The sequence below is a fragment of the Neolamprologus multifasciatus genome, chromosome 14 (assembly GCF_963576455.1).
Source record: "Neolamprologus multifasciatus chromosome 14, fNeoMul1.2, whole genome shotgun sequence".
Classification (NCBI taxonomy): domain Eukaryota; kingdom Metazoa; phylum Chordata; class Actinopteri; order Cichliformes; family Cichlidae; genus Neolamprologus; species Neolamprologus multifasciatus.
The window spans coordinates 7,293,327-7,315,282 of NC_140452.1; the positions used below are offsets into that span (position 1 = coordinate 7,293,327).

The 21,956-nt window shown below is 39.8% G+C and overlaps 1 protein-coding gene and 1 long non-coding RNA gene across 2 annotated transcripts in view; one reads left to right on the forward strand and one right to left on the reverse strand.

The window, feature by feature from the left end:
* The window catches only part of LOC146503408 (uncharacterized), a 276,290-nt gene that overhangs the window by 198,671 nt on the left and 55,663 nt on the right, over window positions 1–21,956 (forward strand). The window lies entirely within an intron of this gene.
* Window positions 612–10,580, reverse strand: LOC146503427 (extracellular calcium-sensing receptor-like). The gene is made up of 7 exons (XM_085131069.1): window positions 10,503–10,580; window positions 10,248–10,393; window positions 9,686–9,984; window positions 2,310–2,515; window positions 1,946–2,167; window positions 1,737–1,860; window positions 612–1,644 (listed from the first exon to the last, which is right to left on the reverse strand). The coding sequence occupies exons 1-7, from the start codon at window positions 10,578–10,580 to the stop codon at window positions 740–742; spliced, it is 1,980 nt and encodes a 659-aa protein (XP_084987195.1). The 3' UTR covers window positions 612–739.

Consider the following 21,956-nt stretch of genomic DNA (forward strand, 5'->3'; position numbering starts at 1 on the left):
GTTCGCTAGAAATTGACTGGATTTATTACCATGTTCATAACTTTGTAAGCGTAGTCTATGTACTAAGAATTTTGTTTTTTTTATTAATTACCTCATTTAATTCTACTTTTGGTTTGCGTATTTTGCTCACTGTTTCCTGATCTTTGTGTAACATGTAGGCTTCTTCTAGGGATTTGATGTTTTTTTTCTAATTCCTTAATATTTTTATTTGCTTCTTTCTTTTTATGTGATGAGAAAGAAATTATTTAACCTCTCATCACAGCTTTCCCTGGTTCCCATAGAACAGAAGCTGATGTTCCGGGAGTGTCATTGAAGTCAGCTTTAAATTGCCCTTTATTAATACATGTTTTTTTATTACTGAGTATAATGGAATGCAGAAATTTTGATGGCCGGTTCTTTTTGTTGAGTTCCAGTTTTCTGGTGGGGGCTTGGGGGAATTGAAAACTATTGAAAAATAACTCGGAATCATGTAGTGTTATTGTGAAAGGTGGTTTTCTGTTTATTTACTTTACTCCAAATTAAATATTATTGGATTGAATAAACCAAAAAATTAATAAAAAATAATAATTTTAAAAAGCTTATCTTCAAAAGTAAAATTTCAAACTATTTAACAGAAAAAAGTTGTAAATAAAGAGATTTTTGAAATTAAATAAAATTTGAAAACTTTTCTTTTTGCATTGAATTTGTACAATTCCAGCTTAATGTTGCAATAATTGCAAGTACTAGAAGCTCTGATACACTATGATTGATTTTTGTTCATTAAATATTTTTTGGTGTTCTTCTCAGGCTTGAACAATATGATAAAACACTTGGGAGCAAATATACACATTATTAGACCAAAGCTGGAGGCCAGAATTGCAAAAATCTCCACAACTACAGTGAATTTCCCAGGAGAGCTGACATATGCTGGGATAAATGTGATCCAGACAGTACAGAATATCAACATGCTGAAGGTGATAAACTTGGCTTCATTGAAATTATCAGGTAATTTGCGGGCTAAGACTGCTAAAACAAAGCAAAAGGCAGCCAGTATGCCTAAGTATCCAAGCACAGCCCAGAAGCCAGCAGCAGAGCCTAATGCACATTCCAATATGATTTTCTCCTTGTACATGGTTAGATTTTTTATTGGAAAGGGAGGGCTAACTACTATCCAAACAGTACATATTAAAACTTGAAGAAAGGTGAAAGACACAACAGTCATTCTTTGCTGTGGTGGACCAAACCATTTCATCACATTACTACCTGGAAGTGTCACTTTAAAAGCCATTAAAACCACTATAGTTTTCCCAAGTACACAGGAGATACAGAGTACAAAGGTGATCCCAAATGCAGTGTGACGCAGCATGCAGGACCACTCAGATGGTGCTCCAATGAAAGTTAATGAACATAAGAAACACAGAGTCAGTGAGATGAGCAGCAGGAAGCTCAGCTCAGAGTTGTTGGCCCTGACAATTGGAGTTTTCCTGTGACAAACGAATACAGCCACAATTACAATGGTCAGACAGGCACCAAGAACTGAGAATGTAGCCAGGATAATTCCTAGGAGGTCTTGAAAGGAAAGATACTCTACAGGCTTAGGGATGCAAGTGTCTCTCTTTGCGTTAGGCCAGAATTCTTTTTGACAAGGTAAACAATCAGTCGAATCTGGATAAAAAACAAATAAATACAATTTTTTCTTGATTTTCATATATACACAATGAAACATTTTTAAATGCATGGCAATCATTTCTCTTTACCTGTGATATTACTGATCTCCCCCTCAGGACATGCTGTACAGTCATAGCAGCAGATGGGTTTTCCTTTCTGTAACACTTTACGAGTTCCTGGAGGACAACTGTCCGTGCACACTGACACTGGCACCTGTCAAAGACAGAAAGGTTATATAATAAACATAAATATTAACTATGCAGCTGTAATCATTGTTTACTTAAGTTTGACTGCTTACTTTCATGCTACCCTCCATCCAGGTAATGTTTTTGTCGATCTGGAATTCCTGGCCCACGGGCCGTGATGCATCATACAGCCCTACAGCCACTATCTCAGTCACGCCGTTGTCACTTTTCTGCCAGTTAACCAGTTCATAAATAGCCACAGGATCCCCATTAGCATCAAATGACACATCATAGCCATTTCGGGAAAAATTTACTTTCTTCAGCTCAATTAAAATCTGAAAAGACGAAATTAGGTATAATGGGAGTGGAAAGGAAAAAAAATCGTGCAATATTCCAATAACAAATATTAATATTACATATCAACTCATATTGCAGTTGATGAAAGACACTGGCATCAACATATTTATTTCTTCTGACCTGTTTGGACTCTAACTTGGTTAACTTGTCACAGTTTGCGGTGCCATTTATTTCCTGGCACACTGCATTATGGATGGCATGTGCTACTGCATAGACAGCCTTGTACACCATGTTAGTAACTCTGAGCTGTGATGTGTCAGTGGACTGGTTTTGCAGATTCTGTATGTCTTCATTTCCATCACATACTTTCTTCTTTACAGTGGCATCTAAAAATTACAAAAAGGGCAAACAATCACACGAGTGCTTCTGATTGGCTGAGGAAGAATAAAGTAGTTTACCATGGCCCTTTCTCAATTCTCAAGCACACGAGTCCGTACTCATGTTCTCTGCGAGTCCGGACTTGCCGAGAACGCACGGGAGTATGGACTTGCCGAGAACACGAGAATGCAAGCACGGACTCGCGATTTGTACAGTTGGAACACCAGCGTACTTGATGATATCACAGGTCCGGAGGTTTTACTGCCGTCCCCTTTTAATTTAACTGTGATTAACCCCCTGGGGTCGATGGATGCGCCGGCGCGTCAAAATCACATGACCAATTTAAGACGACACAGCAACAAGATGCAGCGACCCAGAGTCTCCATTTCAACGTGGATCTAAAGTGCGGACTTCAAACTATATACCAGTTTTTAAACGGCCACGTAAAACCAGAGTTATGATAACAAATACACACAATTTTTTTTCTGAACAAAACAGTGGTGTTTACAGCGGGAAGAAACTGTAAAAACTGTGTTTTCTACTGACAGCGCTAGCAATCACTCCCCGCTTGCAAGTGAAAAAAGAAAAAAACACCCATTCCCTATTGATGCTAAATTGTGCCATATCAACCAATCAAAAGATGATATGGCAACATGTGGTATTTTGTTGTGTATGAAGAGGGGGAAGTTTTAGGAGTGACACTGGTGAGAGAAAGCGGGCGAGCGAAGAGAGAGCGAGTTTTCATATGTGAGACATTAGTGACGTTGAGTGTGTTTGGAGGCTATATTTAGTGTGTAGTGTAGTCACTATTTTGTGTGTTAGTTATACTAGTCAATGTCACATTTGCTCCAGAAAAAGCCACCAAAGGCAGATTCCAGTGTAAACGCTATCCCCACATGGAAAACAGGACTGGTAGAACTCCTGTTGTCAGAACTGCAGGGTTTAGGCCTGTGGTGTTCTCCTATAATAATAATAATAATAATGGATTGGATTTATATAGCGCTTTTCAAGGCACCCAAAGCGCTTTACAATGCCACTATTCATTCACTCTCGCATTCACACAGTGGTGGAGGCAAGCTACGGTTGTAGCCACAGCTGCCCTGGGGCAGACTGACAGAAGCGAGGCTGCCATATTGCGCCATAGCCACTTTACCCTACTGCCTACTGGTGTTGGCCAGAGGGCGAACACCAGTAGGCGGTTGAAATTTTTTTCTGAGTTTAGATCAATTGTGCTAATATAGTATGCCAAAATGAAAAAAATAACTCCATTTTCAGATATTTGAGGTTGTGCTGAAAATAATGAAAGCAAACAAGGCAAGATAAACAGTTTTTAAAGGTAAGATATAGAGGTAAAATCAAAAGTAGACAAAAACGGCCAATTACACCCTGGACCCCAGAGGGTTAATATGTTATGTTATGAAGCTTAACACTAATCTCAGCTAAATAGATTTACTCAGGAACAAATAAAACACTGAAATAAACCAAACATTAACATTTCGAAGTTATCTAAGAGATTTATATATCATATTTAACCTGAGTAGCGAAAGACCGCAGGGGGTCAAAACAATGGGCCAGGAGTCCGTTGTTCTTGCCAACTCTAGTGATCCTCGACCTCCCAGTCTGCTATGGAGCTGGTGGGTAATAGGCATCTCTGAAAACGTCGGAGCACGTTTGGAAATATTTGATATCTTGATAAGTCGAGCAGATATTTGAAGCTTACACATCTACATTCTCTCTTGAAAATAAATTAAAAGTTTGTTTTGTGACCCAGAAAGAGTAATAATTAAAAGTTTTTAGCCACGCTCCGCCATTGCTGCGTTTGGGTTTTCAGTGAAATGCATTCTGGGATATTTAGCTATACCAAGTCACACAAGTCATACACAAGTCACCACCAATGCATGCTCGATAAAAAAGGCGGAGCGAGAACACATCCGCAATCACAATCTTGGCTTGATGCGTACTTCGAATTGGAGCAGTATTTGGTCTCCCACTGGTAACGTATCATGACTACACGAGAACGCCCCATGACTACTTTATTCAAAAAGCTCTATATCATCATGGAGGTATCTGGTGATGAATCAAACTACACATGACCAATTTAAGATGACACAGCAACAAGATGCTATGTCAACCCTGAGTCTCCAATTTTTGTTTTAAAAGTGTGAACTTCAAAGTATGTGCCAGTTTTTAAATTGTGTTGATAGGCCACGTAAAACCAGAGTTACGATAACAAATACACACAATGTTTCTTTTCCTGAATATTGTTGTTTACTGCAGGAAAAAAAAACAGTGTTTCCTAAGGAAAGCGCTCAAAAGCAGACTCTTCTTGCAATCAAAAAAAGAAAAGAAAAAAACACCTATTTCCTGTTGGTGGAAAAATGTGCCATGTCGACCACTCAGAAGATGATATGGCAAAATGGCTTTGGTTGTTTAGGAAGAGGGGGAAAATGTCAGCGAGAAAGCGAAAGACAGAGCGAGTTTTGAGATGCAAGACATTAGCATGTTAGGAGTGTGTAGTAAGTGTGTTGTGCAGTCAAACATTTTGTTTTGTGTGTCAGAACAATGAGGCAACTGCTAAATGTTGCAGTTGCTGCAACGCCACCAAAGGCAGCTTGCAATGTAAACGCTGGTCGAAGACACGAGGGGTGATACACCTCCTGCTTTCAGGCCTGCAGCTATCAGGCTTGTGATGTTCTCCTTTATGTTAGAGTGGACAGAAATAATTTTTAGGAGTAGCAAAAATAATTTGCATATTATCTTATTTAATGCAGAACACCTGATTGTTCTTTAAGTACTTTGAATTGGTTATTTAAAAACTAGGAGTCGGAATTTAACGTGTTAATTGCAATTAATTAATTTGAAAAAAACAACAACGTACTAAAAAAAATTACGCATTTAATTGCACTTTGTATTCCAGGCAAAAGCTAACTTTTGTCAATGCACAATTTCCTGGTATATCGATTACACTGATGCACACATCAGAGCTACAAAGAATCAGAAGAAAGTGCATTGCTAGGAATGATCCTAGCAATGGATGGATGAAAGGCAAATTTAATTTCAAAAGACTACCCAACTGAAGGCTTGATGAAAGTGTGGTTTTGTGTAAACTGTGAAAAAGGAGTTTGCATATGTTGAGAATAGATTCCTTAATATACATCAGAGTTAAAGGGAATATAGTTTTGGATTTCTTGTAATATTACATTATGGCGGTTAATGGGTATACAAAATAGGAAATAGGCCTGGAATGGGAACAAAGAATTGAAGTGCAGGGCAGGAGGACAATCAACACCCTCCCCCAGGGCAGGAAGCAAGAGCTACTGAGCGTGAGGGGCAGACAAAGGGCAAATGGACACTACCTTAAAAGGAGATGGGGGTCAGGGTGTCAACACCTCTGGCAACTGTACCACTTTTTTTTTCTATTGTGGGCATGTTTACTGTAGGGGGAAGGAGACCAGAGGTTATAACTGTAACTGCTGTGTGGAATTCTTTAGATCACCCTTCAGAATAGGCCTGCATAGGAAGCAGTGTGCTGATCTCCAGATGCATCTGTAAGAATAATGGGTAATAAAAGGATTGTGTAAAACATGGAAACGTGATCTCTACCAGGACCAAAAGAATCGCAGAGACTGGCGTTGTCTCAACACATACCACCGAAGCACTTCATGTTACCATCTAAATGCAAAACATTTTGCTAGCAGTCTGAGCACCAACAAAAGGTGATGGCAGCCCAAACTTGATGAAATGTTAGTCATTTCATCAAGGATTAAAATTAGTAAGTCAACATTGGACAAATTTACAAATTCTCTCACAAAATTGATTGCTCTGGACTGTAAACCACTATCAGTGGTAGAAGATAGGGGGTTAGAAAATGTACTACACTTAGCGTCAGGTGATCCAACTTTCCAACTGCTGTGCCAAAAGACTATTTCAAGTAAAATTCAACAACTTTATGACACTGAAAAGCAAGCAAATTTAGACACCTTAAGGACAGCCCTGCTAATATGGAGGAACTACACCAGGAGCAAACAAGACTTTGGTTACAGCCAAACAAAAGCACAAGCTAGTCATTTTGACTGCATCAGAGCTGGTAAAACTCCAAAAGCTGGCGACTGTCCTTGAGCCATGCAAGTAAATCAAACTATTTTTTTAAATTTTTTGTTACTGTTTCTTCAAAAAGCTCTATCCGTTCTTTAAGTCTGACGTTATTAGCCTTGTCTGGGCCCAAACTCCGCTGCATGTCCATAAGCCAAATGATCACTGCGGCATCACTGAGAGTTAAAAACTGTCTAAATACTTTCTGTAATAAAATGATCAGTGTGGCTGCTCTACCAGGTGTAGCAATTAAGTTAAACATCCAGGCATCCATGAAAACGGAATTTCTTAAACTTAATGGAGTTAGAAGTTAGCAAGGAGTTAGCTCACTAGTTTCCATCTAAATATAATATAGCCTGTCCTGACTGAGAGATTTCTGAAACAAATTAAGATGTACAGCTCTGCTATCACTTTTGACATAAATGAAGACAGAAAAGTAAACAGCAGTGGTGTTTGTAGGGTTACTTTAGTTTGGCTAACTGATATATAACAATGAGCTAAGTGATCTCTAGCGACACAGCTATGTAAGCACGATATAAACAGTAAAGGTGGAGGATGAACGCTAACTTCTTTCCACTCGATAAAGGTTGCCATGAGGATCAATGGTTAGAGACAAATGCAGTCGCATGGCAGGATGCTGTAAACGGACCACACTTAAGTCAAGAGAACAACTGAGATAATTCATCCACAATCCGAGGTTAGTCATTAACCCTTTAAGACCTACCATAGAACCAAGTCCGCCAGAGCTTATATTATATGTTTACATGCTGTGGAGCCATTTTTGGGAGCATTTCAAGTTGCTATACACCAATACAACCATTACAGCCTAAATTTTAATAATATGTCTGCATTAAGTGCATAGTATTTACATAAATTGCAAAAAAGTGCAATAAACTACAAAAAAATGTAAAATCATTTTTGTTTTTTAACATATATTTCTAGTTAGAGAAATTTAAGAGGCTTATCCCTCAAAACTGTAAATACAAAAAAGTTGCACAAAATAGTTTCCCACCACAGGAAATTTATTTTAAGTGTCTTCATAGTTTTATTTTTGAAATACACCAATTTTTATATACTGCAGGAAAAACGAAAATAAATATTATAATGCAAATTTGCAAAAAAGCAGCATATGCATCAAAATAAACTATTTCCAGCATTGCAATATGAGTCCTAAGCATCCCAGAAACGACACAGAAAGTCATAAAGTCAAAGATAACTTTTAAAAACACCAGTATAGGCTCATGAGGCCCTGATGGTAAAAAACTACATTTCCGCGAAAATGACGTCACTTCCGGTTTCGGGCAGGTCATGGCGGACATGCGATAGTTCACGCTGACGTCTATTCCAACGTAGGAAGTGTTATGAACAGCTGATCGGATCGGCAAAGCGTGTTTCTGGAATATTATGTTTTTGTTGCTGCAAGTGCTTTTTATGCAGTTTTTGCAAAGCTATATGTGGAAGGAAACTGTGACCGAGGACAAGCTGATGGCATAAGATGTAAGTACAACTCCTCCGGTTTCATATGCAAAAAAATTATTGCGCTAGCTCACGTGGTTGCAGAGCTACCGGGATTTAAAAGTAGTTGCGCAAAACGGAGCGTGCCCGCTCTGACCGGTTTTAAAGGGTTAATATACTGCTGCATGGGCTGGGCTGTAGTTGCATTGTAAGGTTTTAAAAATTGAGCTTTAGCGTTAATAAAAACCGAGAGAGGGCGACAGTGATCACTGACTGTTTTTAGGGGCTTTTTGAGAATAAATAGAACCAGATACAAAGCATTAAAACGTTAAAAACACAAAAGCAGGGTAGTTTGGGCCTGGAAGCAGGATTCACATCACATCATCACTTAAAGACCGGATATTTGACAGTTATTGTGTAGATTAATAATTACTTTCTTGAACTGTCTACTACAGGTGTGTGACTGAGCTTCTTGGAGGTGAGACATATGTCTCATGTTCAGGGGTTTATCTGTTTTCTGCCACCTGCATCACACCATGGAGGTCTCCGATGATGACTCAAACTACATGGTGAAATTTAAAACCACCTTCACAACGTGTAGCTACCCTCAACCATCTGTGGCTCAAGATAGCTACTGTGCTTGGCCACACTTTAAGGATTTAAAGTGTCTTGCAAGGAGGAGAGCGAGAAGAGGTTTGGACCAGCCTAGAGGCCCTGCTGCAGGAACAGTGTAAAAATAAAAACATCAGCACAACCTCAGATGAAAAATTTCCTCTCATCAGAAAAGAGGGACCACTGAGCAACAGACCAGTTCTTTTTTTCTTTAACCCAGGTAAGACGCTTCTGACATCTGTTGTTCAGGAGCATCTTGACAAGAGGAATACGACATTTGAATTTGGATCTGTCTTTGTATGGTGGCTCTTGACGCACTAACTCTAACTAACTAACTGACACTTTTGAATGGACTTTTTCCTGACAATCCTCTCCAGGCTGTGGTCATCCCTGCTGTTTGTGCACCATTTTCTTCCACGCTTTTCCCTTACACATAACTTTTTATTAATGTGTTTTGATACAGCTCTTTGGGAACATTCAAGTTCTTTTGCAATGACTTTTTGAGGCTTTCCCCTCCTTATGAACGGTGTCGATGATGATTTTCTGCACAACTGTCAGGTCAGCAGTCTTCCCCATGAATGGGATTCCTACTGAACCACACTGAGAGATAAAGGCTCAGGAACTCTTTGCAGGTGTTTTGAATTAATTAGCTGATTAGACATTAACACTTTGAGCCTACAATATTGAACCATGTCACAATATCCTAATTTTCTGAGCTTTTGAATTTCGGGTTTTTCATAAGGTGTAAGTCATAATAATCAAACTTAAAACAAATAAAGGTTTGAAATTTCTCACTTTGCATGTAGTAAGTCTAAATCTAATATTACGTTCACCTTTTAAGTTGAATTACTGAAATAGATTAACTTTTGCATGATATTCAAATTTTTCGAGTTACACCTGTATTTTCTACTCACACTTGGTTACCATTAATAACTTTTCAATTAAAATAGGTCAACCAATGAAGCTACATCCGACATCAGCAGTTGATCAGATAATTTAAACCAAGAAAAATGTCTTACTTTTGGTCAGTGTGCAGTTGAATGCATCCTCCCAGAACTCAGTAAGTATTTGAGAAGAAGCCACTTGTGAGGGGGACAGATTCAGCAGGAAGTCTCTGAGACCTGGGATTCTAGACTTCGGAATCGCAAATCCAATGGCCCCAGCACAGAAACTGAACCTCGTTAATTCTGGGTTGGTTACCCATGATTCACTGCCTATCCACTGGCGGGGTGGGGAAGGCTCATGTGATGTGAGCTCCTTCAACAGGATCTTCATGTCTCCAAAAGATGCAAATGCCACAACAACTACAGCTTTAGACCTGGAGAGACAATGTAATGCATTAGAAAAATGGTTTTAAATGTCTTCACATCATCAAACATTTATTTTTACAAATAATTAAACAAGTCAATGCACAATAATTATCTCTGATGAGGAAACCTGCGGATAACATCTGCCACTCTCTGAATTCTGCTCTGTGGGTTTGTCCGATAGAAAGATACAGAGTATTCCACACAGATCCCCTCTTTCTGTGCTGCTTTTAGAAATGAAGCCATGCCATTATTTCCATAATCCGAATCTGACCGAACAGCACCTATCCAAGTCCAGCCAAAGTATTTCACTAGCTTGACTAGTGCTTCAGCTTGAATCTGGTCACTGGGGACTGTTCTGAAAAAACTTGGGTACTGCTGCTTGTCAGACAAGCATGCACATGTGGCAAAGTGGCTAACCTAAACCAAAAGAAATAACACAGTGTAACTTGGAAAATATCACAAACACAAATATCACATGGCATATTTTAAATACGAAAATTGACAGAAATTGGAAATTGGCATTTACCTGGGGAATGTTAAAAGACCTGATGACTTGGGACAAACTGATGGATGTCGTAGACCCTGAGCCACCAACAATAGCCATCACCATACCAGAATGTGAGCAATTGTTATCCGTGGAAAACACAGGGTCGAAGCTATTTAGAAACTGAAATGCCATATGCACTGCTACAGGCACTGATGCACATGAGTCATAGATCTGATACCCGAGCCTGATTCCAGGCAGCAGCTCTGTGCTGTTGTTAATCTCTTCTATGGCAAAAACCATTGTACGCGATGATTGCAGTTCACTGGTGATAATGCTGCAAATAGTTGTGTCACTGTTAGAATATACACTGTAGATTTAGCGTAAGTTAAATGTTAAAAAATTAAAATAAAGAAAAAATCAACAACAGGATAATTTAAACAAATTAAAGTCTTCATTTCCTTTTAAATATAATAATTCCTTTCCTGTGTTTCCTTTGTAAAACTGTTATTTAACATATTGTATAATTTCTGTTTTTTAAAACACAACAAATTTTTTATAAAGAATAAAAGACTATTTTTTTACATTTTTTAACACTACACAGAATCAATGTAGTTCCGTTGATCATAACACACATGAAAACATTTCTCTCCTCATACAGTCCAACATGTTTTTACACCTTCTTTTCCCATTATTGACTTTCTTATTTACTAACCTTCCTTTGCATTTTGCAGGCTCAGGCATGCTGGTGTAGTCACTGTAAACTGTGTTCATGTAGACGTGAAGGGAAAAATCACCACCAATAACAAAGTCCCCATCCTTTGAAAATGCAGGTAGACGAGTGCTTCCCTGCAGCTTGCAGTTCAGAGAGGATGTCGACGTACCAGCTTGAGCTCCTATATGCCTAGTCATTTGTCTCATACCATCTAGACACACTGCAAAGGCAACAGCTGAGTTGAGGTGAAACAAACACACAGCCAATACCAGACCAATTACAAGAGCTGCTATCTCCATTTCCATCTAAAATTGTCTGTATATGGGCACACATTGTTTCCATTGGTTTATATAGGTCTTCAAACAAAGGGGTTTTGTCATCTTCTCACCTTCCTGAGAATATGTGGTCATGGATTAACCCTTACATAGTGTTGACATTCTAAGTCTTCACAGTATGGTTTTGACTGGGCCCAAGATTTCCCTCACAATAATTGGCTACAGCAAATGATACAATACAGCTTTATTTAATTTAGATTGGAACATCAACAGATTTTTAATCCTTAAGTAATGTTTCATAGAGTAGAAAGAGTGTATATTTTTGTTTTTGCACCAATTTTGGTGCAAATACCTAAGACAGAAAAATATCATAGTCTTAATAATTTAATTATATTTTTTGGAAAGTGTAAATTGCAAGAAAATTCTGGAATTGTGGACACTGGCGCCACCGGGCCCTCTGACCACCACCAGTAGGCAACGGGTGTGTCTTGCCCAAGGACACAACAAGCAAGACTGTGCAAGCCGGTGCTCGAACCGGCAACCTTCCGATTACAAGGCAAACTCCCAACTCTTGAGCCACGATCGCCCCTAAACAAATTAAAATTTAGAGCACAAAAGTCATTCATTAGTCTGCATTCAAAGCATTGGGAGGAAATGTTGCATGTTTGGGATTTTTATGTGTTTCTTAACCTCACTAAAATGGCAGTTCAGGTGCTTCTCTGTTCTCACGACATTCCACTCAATCTTTGATAGCTGTTGTAATCTTAGTTAGCTCATAATAAACGGATTCTACTTTACTTAATGTTGCATTATTTTCTTACATTGTGGATGCTAGTCCTTGCACAAGTACTAGCAGACAGACGCGTAAGGTAATTGCATTTCCATAGCACATTTGTAGTCGTGATTACTAGTTGACCAAGTTATATTTTAAACATATGTTCATCCTGCACTTGGAGGACTTTGAGGAAACCCACTCAAGGTATTCTAGAGCAGTGGTCCCTAACCTTTTTTGTGCCACGCACCGGTTTATGTCCGACAATATTTTTAAGGTGTCGCTGATGAATAGCAAAATAAAACCAGCACTGGTGCCAAAATAAAGAAGATTTATTCATAACACATGTGAAAAGACCCAAGGAGACAGAGTTAACAATACAAACAATACAAAAATAAAAACCCTGAAAGCCATAAATGTCACAACCGAGCCTCAAATCTTGCGCCCCGGTAACCAAATGACTCACGGACTGGCCCGGTGGCTGAGCACCACTGTTCTAGAGTAATGTTTTAAAACACAACTAAACAATGGGGAAGACTGAGATAAAGTGAGCCATATTTAAATATGTGGTACTCACGATAATTGAAAATGAGGCAGCATTACAATCAAAATGTGCAAACTAGGTTACTTACTTTTTTAGGTTATTTAGTTTAAATAATGCTTTCAGATCAATTGTATGCTCCATCAAATGCCATCTTATCATGGTGGATGGGGTTGAACACCTGAGAGTGAGCATCTGATGGCTGACCTTGCGTGAATGTGTGACGTAGGTTTTGATGCATTGTGGACTGGATGTTTATGGGGCATGGAATACCCAGGGGATAAGACTGACATTAGGTATGTAGCCCTGGCTATATAAATAGTTCATTTATTGAAGTAGTTCATTTATTCTGATGGTTAAATACAAATGTTCACTGTGTTCAAGAATGTATATAAAGGCCTGTAAGGTATGTGATGTGTGTTAGTGGTGTGTAGATCGATCCAAAAATCGATTGTATCAATACCAAGTCGGTATTGGATCGATACTAGCTTGATGAGATCGATTCTTTGCTTTAAGTTCTGCTCTTGTTTGCAATGCTGTGGTTTCGGCAAAGACGAAACAGCCAGGTCACCAGACACGCCGCTCCTGTGTAAGGAGAGCAGGCACACTTTGCTACCCCTCCCACCTCTTGTGTTTAGATGTTGCACTGTCACATGACGTGACCTAGACGCTTTGGGGGTTGTTAAGTTGTTTACGTATTATTTATATTTTTTCACCAGTTGTTGTTTTTGTTGTTGAGAATTTAAATTGTAATTTTTGCATTATAGTTTCTCAACAGTACTTGTTTGTTTTAAATTGTTTACTGGTTTGCGTGCACTTTTTATTTTATTTTCGATTTTTCTAAAAAACAGAAAAAATGATAACTGTAAACCACCACGACAGATCCAATGGCATTTTCATGCTTCTCAGCATCATTTATTCTTAAAACAATCACACAGTTGCTGTAACAGTACATTCAACAGCTCCAGATCTCCCACTACCAGCTCTACACATCACTACCACCAACAACAACACAATCAGAGCACAGGTTTTAAGCCGGTGAGGGGTGATTGCCCCGCCACAATAATAAAGCATTTTTTATTTAATTATAAACTTTGTCCTAATTATGTCATGGGCTTTAACTATTTAATAATAAAAAAGGAAACATCCCAAAAAACACTTAAGGTCATAAAAATTAATTGAGATTTAGCAATTCAAAGATGCATCCATCTTATTAATTGAAAAGTATTGGCCAATACTGGCTCAATACCAAAATATGCAGTATCACACACCACTAATGTGTCTCAAATGTGTCACTAATGTGTTAAATGCACAGGCTTTGTATTTGTATTTTGAGGTGTATGTCATTATTTTTTATAATGTCATTGGTATGTACTACAGCTCCAGCGAACCCTGAAGTAGTCTCGGGTAGAGGGGGTTGGAGTAACTGGGGAGCCAACTGCACTCTGCAGGAAGAGAGAGAGAAGAGATGAGCAACAGTGTCGTGTGGACGCAGAGTTCATAGAAAGGCGACAAACTTATTTTCAGGTTGGCGGCCAATTAACTGGAGTGGAAAACTGTTGTACCCTACCATGAGGTAAATGTGAATTTTGTTTAACCCTTGTGCCCCAGGGGATGCCATACCCTATATTTACGGACTTCCTAAGATCCACAAAGAAGGGGTCCCACTCAGACCCATTGTTATCAGCATAAACTCGGCCACTTAAAACATTTTGAAACACTTTGCTGCCATCCTAGCACCCCTGGTAGGGAACACCCCACATTACATCAAAAACTCCACCAACTTCACCGACAAGGTCCAGAAACTTTCACTTGAGCCAGATGAAACTAAGGTGTCCTTTGATGTAGTCTCTCTCTTCACTTGCATACCTACATCAGAGGCAGTGGACACAGTCAGAAAATGACTACAAGAAGAAAGCGCCTTGGAAGACAGAACCAACTTCATCCCCGATTAAATTTGCACACTGTTAGACCTCTGCCTTACCACCACATATTTCATATACAACGAGGGTTTTTACAGACAAAAATATGGATGTGCCATGGGCTCCCCGGTGTCACCTATTGTAGCCAACCTTTATGGAGGAAGTGGAAAGGAAGGCTCTTGGCTCTTTTAAAGGGGAGTACCTAGTTACTGGTACAGATATATGGACGACACCTGGGTCAAAATCAAAACCCAAAAAGTGAAATCCTTCACTGCTCACATTAAAGCTGTGAATAAAAACATCAAGTTCACCAGGGAAGACAAAAAGGATAACTGTTTGCCATTCCTGGACTGTGCCATGCACATTGAAGGGAATGGAAACCTCAACATTGAAGTTTGCCAGAAGCCCACACACACGGACCAGTATCTCGTCTTTAACACCTACCACCCTCTGGGACACAAACTTGGAGTAATCAGGACCCTACAACACCGGCCAGAAAATGTTCTCTCTAAAACTGAAGGGAAAAAGAGGGAACACACACATGTAAAGGAAGCTCTTAAAACATGTGGTTATCCTAATTGGGCTCTCATCAAGTCAGTGAAGATGCACAGAAAAGAAGATCCGACACCAACTAGGGAGGATCAGAAAGACAAATGCAACGGCATTGTCATCCCCTATGAAACCGGTGTATCGGAAAAAACTCAGGAGAGTCTTCTCCAAGCACAACATCTCAGTTTGCGTCAAACCCAGCAACACTCTCAGAAAAATACTGGTTCATCCCAAAAACAAAGCTCCTAAACACAAACGTAACAGTGTAGTGTATGCTTTCCAAGCTCCTTAGGCTGTACTGTGTAGCGAGAAATGCTACATTGGAGAGACCAAACTTCTTAAACGCATGGCACAACATAGAAGAGCCACCTCCATGGGACAAGACCATCTGCATCTAAAGGACAAAGGTCACTCTTTCGAGGATGCCAATGTTCACAATCCAGTCCAATGTTTTGGACAGAGAAGACAGATGGTTTGAAAGAGGAGTGAAAGAAGCCGTCAATGTCCACTGTGAATGACCATCTTTGAACAGAGGTGGTGGCTTACGACACCAACTGTCTGCCATCTATAATCCAGTGTTGAGATTATAGATGGCCACCACCAGTAGGAAACGGGTGAAGTGTCTTGCCCATGGACCGAGACTGTTGGAGCTCGAACCGGCAACCTTCCGATTACACGACAAACTGCCAGCTCTTATGCTTAGCTCATGTCCTGCTCTCTTCTTATGTATTAAGCTAATGCTAATATTGCTAAGACTGAATGTAATAGCATGTGAACTGGCATTTAGCTGAGTTATCTGATTCGGTAGGAGGACACGGACATCTTGCTGGCGTGCCTGAGAGGTCTCTTCTGCTTATGTGTTGAACTTATGTGTTAACGTGGGAACACGTAGATACAGCACCTGTGAGTGCTGCTGCTGCCGTGCCCTGCTGGTGGCCTTGACCCAGTTTCCCCAACTATCCCCTTGAACTCCCTGGAGGCGTGAGTACTGTTGTGTGTACATGCTTTTTATTTTACTGCTTGGCAACAAGTGAAGCGGCCATGTTGTTTTAGATCCCAATACACCCGAGCCACGACTCAGGTCAGCAACAAGGTGTTTGTTAACAGAGAAACACTGTTGCAGTTAAGGTGTGTGTGTGTGTTGGTGAGAGTGTGTGTAGGTCCACAATATTATTTAATTACTTTGTTTCAGTTGATGTTAAATACTTTATCATTGCTCAACAAACTTTGTTATTTTTACTTATTTTGCTTTTGTGTTTTGGAACTAATCAGCAGTGTTGGGGAGTAACGGAATACATGTACCGCCGTTATGTATTTAAAATACAAAATATGAGTAACTGTATTCTGTTACAGTTACCGTTTAAAAAGGTGATTTTCAGAATACAGTTACTTTGCTGAAATAAAGGAATTACACGGCGGTATTTTCTTATTTCATATGTTCTGCTATGCCCTCACCATTTTTGGTTTCCACGCCCCAAACAAAACACGCGTTAAGAGTCTCTAATGCCTGTGTCTCAATCTCGCAGCCCATGTCACCCCTACTTGTGGCCCGCATATAGACATGAAGAAACATTTTTAAAAATTATTCACAAAAATGATTTAATATGAAGGCAATAGGCAGAGTGTTACAGGCATAGCCCTAAAGAATGTAGCTTCATAGGCAGTGTAGTCCGTTTTGTGAGCAAGAGGGAGGAAGAAAAAGGAGAGTCGAAAAGTACGAGTTGTCACCGACCAGAAATGGGAGCTGGAAGAATGCAAATATAATAATAACCACTGCAGCCAATAAGAGTGCCTGACGAGCCCAGTTGTAAATAAGCTATTAAGACTCGACTGTAAGTTCTGTTGAAACAACCTTTCAACGCCTCTCTCTGTCTCTCGCTAGCAAAGTTGACCCAGACAACAAAGTAAAGCTAGTTTTCGGCTACGAGCACCACACGGAACCTGACGTATTAGCCAGAGGTCTCTGTACTACGGTCCAGAGCCGCGGACCTGTTTTATATACGCGTGAAATAGTTTTCTATACAAGATCACTGCAAAAAGTGCAGCCTTACCTAATGTCCACCCTACTGTTACTAATTTTATATTAAGATTTAAACATCTAGTTGGTATTGGTATGGCAAGTAACCTTCAGTAAAAGTAATAATTCACACAGCAATAGTACATTCATGTAGTTGTAAAAAGCATGATAATATAATAGGTAATCCAAAGTATTCAGAATACGTTACTCTCATTGAGTAACGTAACGGAATATGTTACAAAATAGACTTTGGCGCATGTATTCTGTAATCTGTAGTGGAATACATTTTAAAAGTAACCTTCCCAACATTGCTAATGAGTCACTAAAGTGGAGTTTTTATTGACCTGCTTGCGTGTGGTTTATTGTAATATAGTCTATTTTAATGCACATTTCATATTACAAGCAAAAAAGGGAGTATCAGTAGTAAGTGACAACAGGAACTCAGGGCCCCCCTCAATAGAATGTGGGACGGGTGTTACACTATTATGAAGGCACTGCTAGGATACTCCCATGCTTAACCTTTCTAGTTTGTTCTTTGCTGTTTCTATTTATCCTTATTATACAGAACTTACCACAGGTGTTTCCAGGTTATAGTCACACATTTTTTTAAGCTTTAATAGGTTAACAATATGCTATTAATTAGAAACAGATATTTTTCATTTCCAATTAAGCCATCTGGAACGCAGAATGGACAAAATTTGTACAAACTGCGCAAAATGTGTTGACAATCACAATTCAGGGATTTGAGTCATTCTGTGCTCCAGATGAAAATATTAATCACGTTAATCGTGGTGATGACAGATTAATGCGCGTTACTGCGTTAACGTTGACAGCCCCACTATTTTCTCAATACAAATATTCTAATCATAAATCAACCATAAATAGCTCATAAGTAGCTATACAGTCTGAATGATGATCTAACTCTTCAAGTCACAGTTTTCAAATGGCATATTCATGAGCAAAAAAGAAGATTCTGTGTCTCAAAAAACACACTCTGATTGCAAAATGAGATGTATTAATGCAAACAATTTTTTTTTTTTATCAAGGATTAAAATACAAACAAACATCCTTCTAAAACCTATTTAACTTTACAATATTACAACTTTAGAATTGTTTAATGGTTTGATGATTTTTAGAAAGTCTACTCAACTTAAAAATAAAAAAAAGAAGGACAGATCTTCAGAAGGTCCATCACTCATTGAGATCTAAATGGGGTTTGAGGCGCCTGAAAAGAAATCTCAAAACTGCACTGTAGGTACTAACAATGCAGTTCACATCTTCGGTCAGATCCTCTCAGTGAGTCACATAGTAGACTATGTGCACCTTAGCATATGCTACTTCCGGTGGGGAAACTCCTGTAGAGTACTTCGTTTCCGGTGTGATATTTGCTCCTTGTTTACGGTTTTCCAAAACAAGTCAACCAAATGGATGAATCAAGCTGCGATTTACATTTCTCAAGATGTCTTGGGCATTTACCGAATATATCTGTAGATGATGTCATCGACTTGTCAATATTTTTTTCCCGCACCCTAGAGCAAAAGAGAGAAAGGATTCTGTCACGGTCAGCGAGGCGAGCCGTGTGGAATTTATTAAAGGACCCAAGATGCGGGCACTTCTGATGTGAGGAAGCTTTATTAATGGAGGTGGTAAATACACTAGGCGAGGGTGGCAAAAAACAGAACTGAGTAAACCTAAACTGGAAAAACTAAGCATAGAAAACAAACCTGAAACCTAAAGACACAAACGGAGACGCAGGGAGACGTAGACAGATGCAGGCAAAACCACTCAGGATGACGGAGGGGAAAAACGCAGACGAACCAGCAACAGGCAGGAGAACACACAGGGCTTAAATACACACAGCAGTAATCAAGGGATGAGAGAGGGGAACACACCTGGGAGAAATCAGAGCTGACGGGACAGGGGAAACGTAAACTGAACACACTCACATGAGACAGAGACCTTCAGAATAAAACAGGAAACTCACAGACACAGATAACCAGACCAGACACTGAACTTAACAGACAGATTCACAAGCAGACAGTGTGACAACATGGACAGACAGAGGGAACACAGAGAAGTGGGAGCAGGCAGGCACAGAACCCTAACAAATGGCAGAATAAACAAGAACACAGAATAATATAAAGAAACACAAAACACTGAGTCGTCAGACTCAGGACCATGACAGATTCAAATTCTATATTGCTCAGTATTTGTATACAGTGGTCCCTCGTTTATCGTGGATGTTATGTGTTGCGCTTCCACAGGCCCCGCTGGTTTAGAAATGTATTCCCGTTAACGACAAGGAAGCAAGACGAACAGCGATCGATCAATTTTACTTGCACAAGGGAAGGATCTCAGAGCAGCCCTTCTGCCCTCGGTCAGACCACTTCGAAGAACCAGCTTCCGCTTGCTGCCTTTTATTGAAAACAGCTACAGTACACAGAAGCACCACCCATTGTAAAAAACCCCTATGGTCACAAAAGATAAGGTACTATGTGTGTATATGTGCGCACATGTAAGCATGTGTGTTTATGTGTGTGTGTGTATGCCTGTGCGAGAATGTGTGTGTGTGTGTTTTGGGGATGTGTTTGTGTGACCTCCTGCTCACCAAAAGGGTCATAAAGTCAGGAAGTTTACTAAACAAGAAAACAGAACCTTCACATAGGATGTGTCCCTATTTATTTTTTTTACAATTATTAGAGATGTTTTAAGACTGTAAAGCCCCTCAATACACAATTAATACACTTTTCTCAGACAAGCATGAACATTTTCACTTTTCTCTCTTGTTTAAACACTCTCAAAGTTCAAACCTTTATAGAAAAATAAGTCCAGTCTTATAGAATGAAACCAAAGATCAAACCCTGCTTTCAGGTCCAGAACATGGGAATAGAGCAGCTACGAGAGAATTCAACGTCAGTGAATCATTAATGAATCAATGACTCAGCGATCGAACATCTGCTCATAATGACCCATGCCCTTTTCACACACTGGTGCATCTGGTGAGGCTTATGATCAATAGTGGATCAACGACCTTGTTAAGGGACACCTCCCACTAGGAATTAAATGTCTGGGACCATCTGGTTTTGAACTGAAGAAGGTTCTTGGATAAGAGTTTCAAACACCTTCAAAAAACTCAAAGAAGTCTAGTTACTTTCGTTCCAAGCGCCTTATATTACCGCATATAGACAATCATTATACCTCATGGCATTGATCAATCTGTTATTACTACAAAATAAAAAAGAAATGTGTAGTTTTGTTTATTATGCCTTCCTGGTTTATGGTTTTTACATAGAAACTAAAAATTGTTTCTGGGAAATAAGCCACAGCATCATTGAAAAAGACATTTAATAATCACATCATTACATTCAAACAAAGGACAAGGATTATTATCAGGATAATAGTATAAAAAGTATCCTAAAATGTGAACTTATATTACCTTATTATCATGAGTTTAGTACCACATAAAGGTCTTAATGTTAAATATGTTTTGTTTGAAATGCCCCATTTTATTACTTACCATACTATATGTTATATATGTTGGGAAAAATTTGCTTCCACAGTATTATTCCTAGTTCTTCTTCTTTTGTCTACGCTGTTTAGGGGTCTCCGCCCAGCCAGGCACAGCCCAAAAAGGGGACATGGGCCCATCCTCCTGCAGGCCCACCACCGATAGGAGACGCCATAGGAGTTGTTTGCACTGTGTGCCGAGCGGTCGCCAGGCGCGGAGGCCCTGGTGGACCGATCCCCGCCTACCAAGACTGGCAATTGGGACATGGAATGTCACCTCTCTCTGAGGTCGTGCTTGAGGTTGAGTTGAGAGGTACCAGCTTAACACATGGCTTGGGCTCTGGAAACAGTCTCTGCTAGGCTGGGAATGCCTAGCAAAGGCCCCAGTCCGCGAGATCTTCAACGCACACCGGCAGACCTTCAACAGCATTCCGAGGGAAACTGGGGACATTGAGGCCGAATGGACCATGTTCAGCATCTCCATTGCTGAAGCTAGGGCTGCTCAATTAATCGAATTTTAATCTCGATGACGATCTGGGCTTTCAACGATCATTAAAAATGACTGAGCCAATTATTAGCCCCTCCCTCGTGCTTTACTCTCACGCTGCTCCATGTGGCAAATCGAGCGCACCTCTCTGCATTTCAAACACGTGTCACAACAATTAAGAGCAGCGGTCCCCAACCTTTTTTTGCGCCACGGACCGGTTTATGCCCGACAATATTTTCATGGACCGGCCTTTAAGGTGTCGCGGATAAATACAACAAAATAAAACTATCTTTAAAATAAAACTAGTACCGGTACTGAAAAAAAGAAAATTTATTCATAATACATGTGAAAAGACCAAGGAAAACCAAGTAAACAATAAAAACGATAACAAAATAACGCTGAAAACCGATAAAAACCCTGGAAACTATACATTTCACACCTGAGCCTCAACTCTCGCGGCCCGGTACCAAACGACTCACGGACCGGTACCGGTCCGAGGCCCGGGGGTTGGGGACCACTGATTAAGAGGACCCGAGGCAAGCTCGGAAAGCTAAGCAGAAGTTATTTGGAGAGGAGAGTGACTGCTGTTGGTTGAAAAGGGAGGTAAAATAAACTTCAGTGTTGTGGAAACATTATGGGTTCGCGGAGTCAGACGTGGATCAAGTAGACATAGTGTGTAAACTTTGCTACAGTGTCGTAGCTGCACCACAG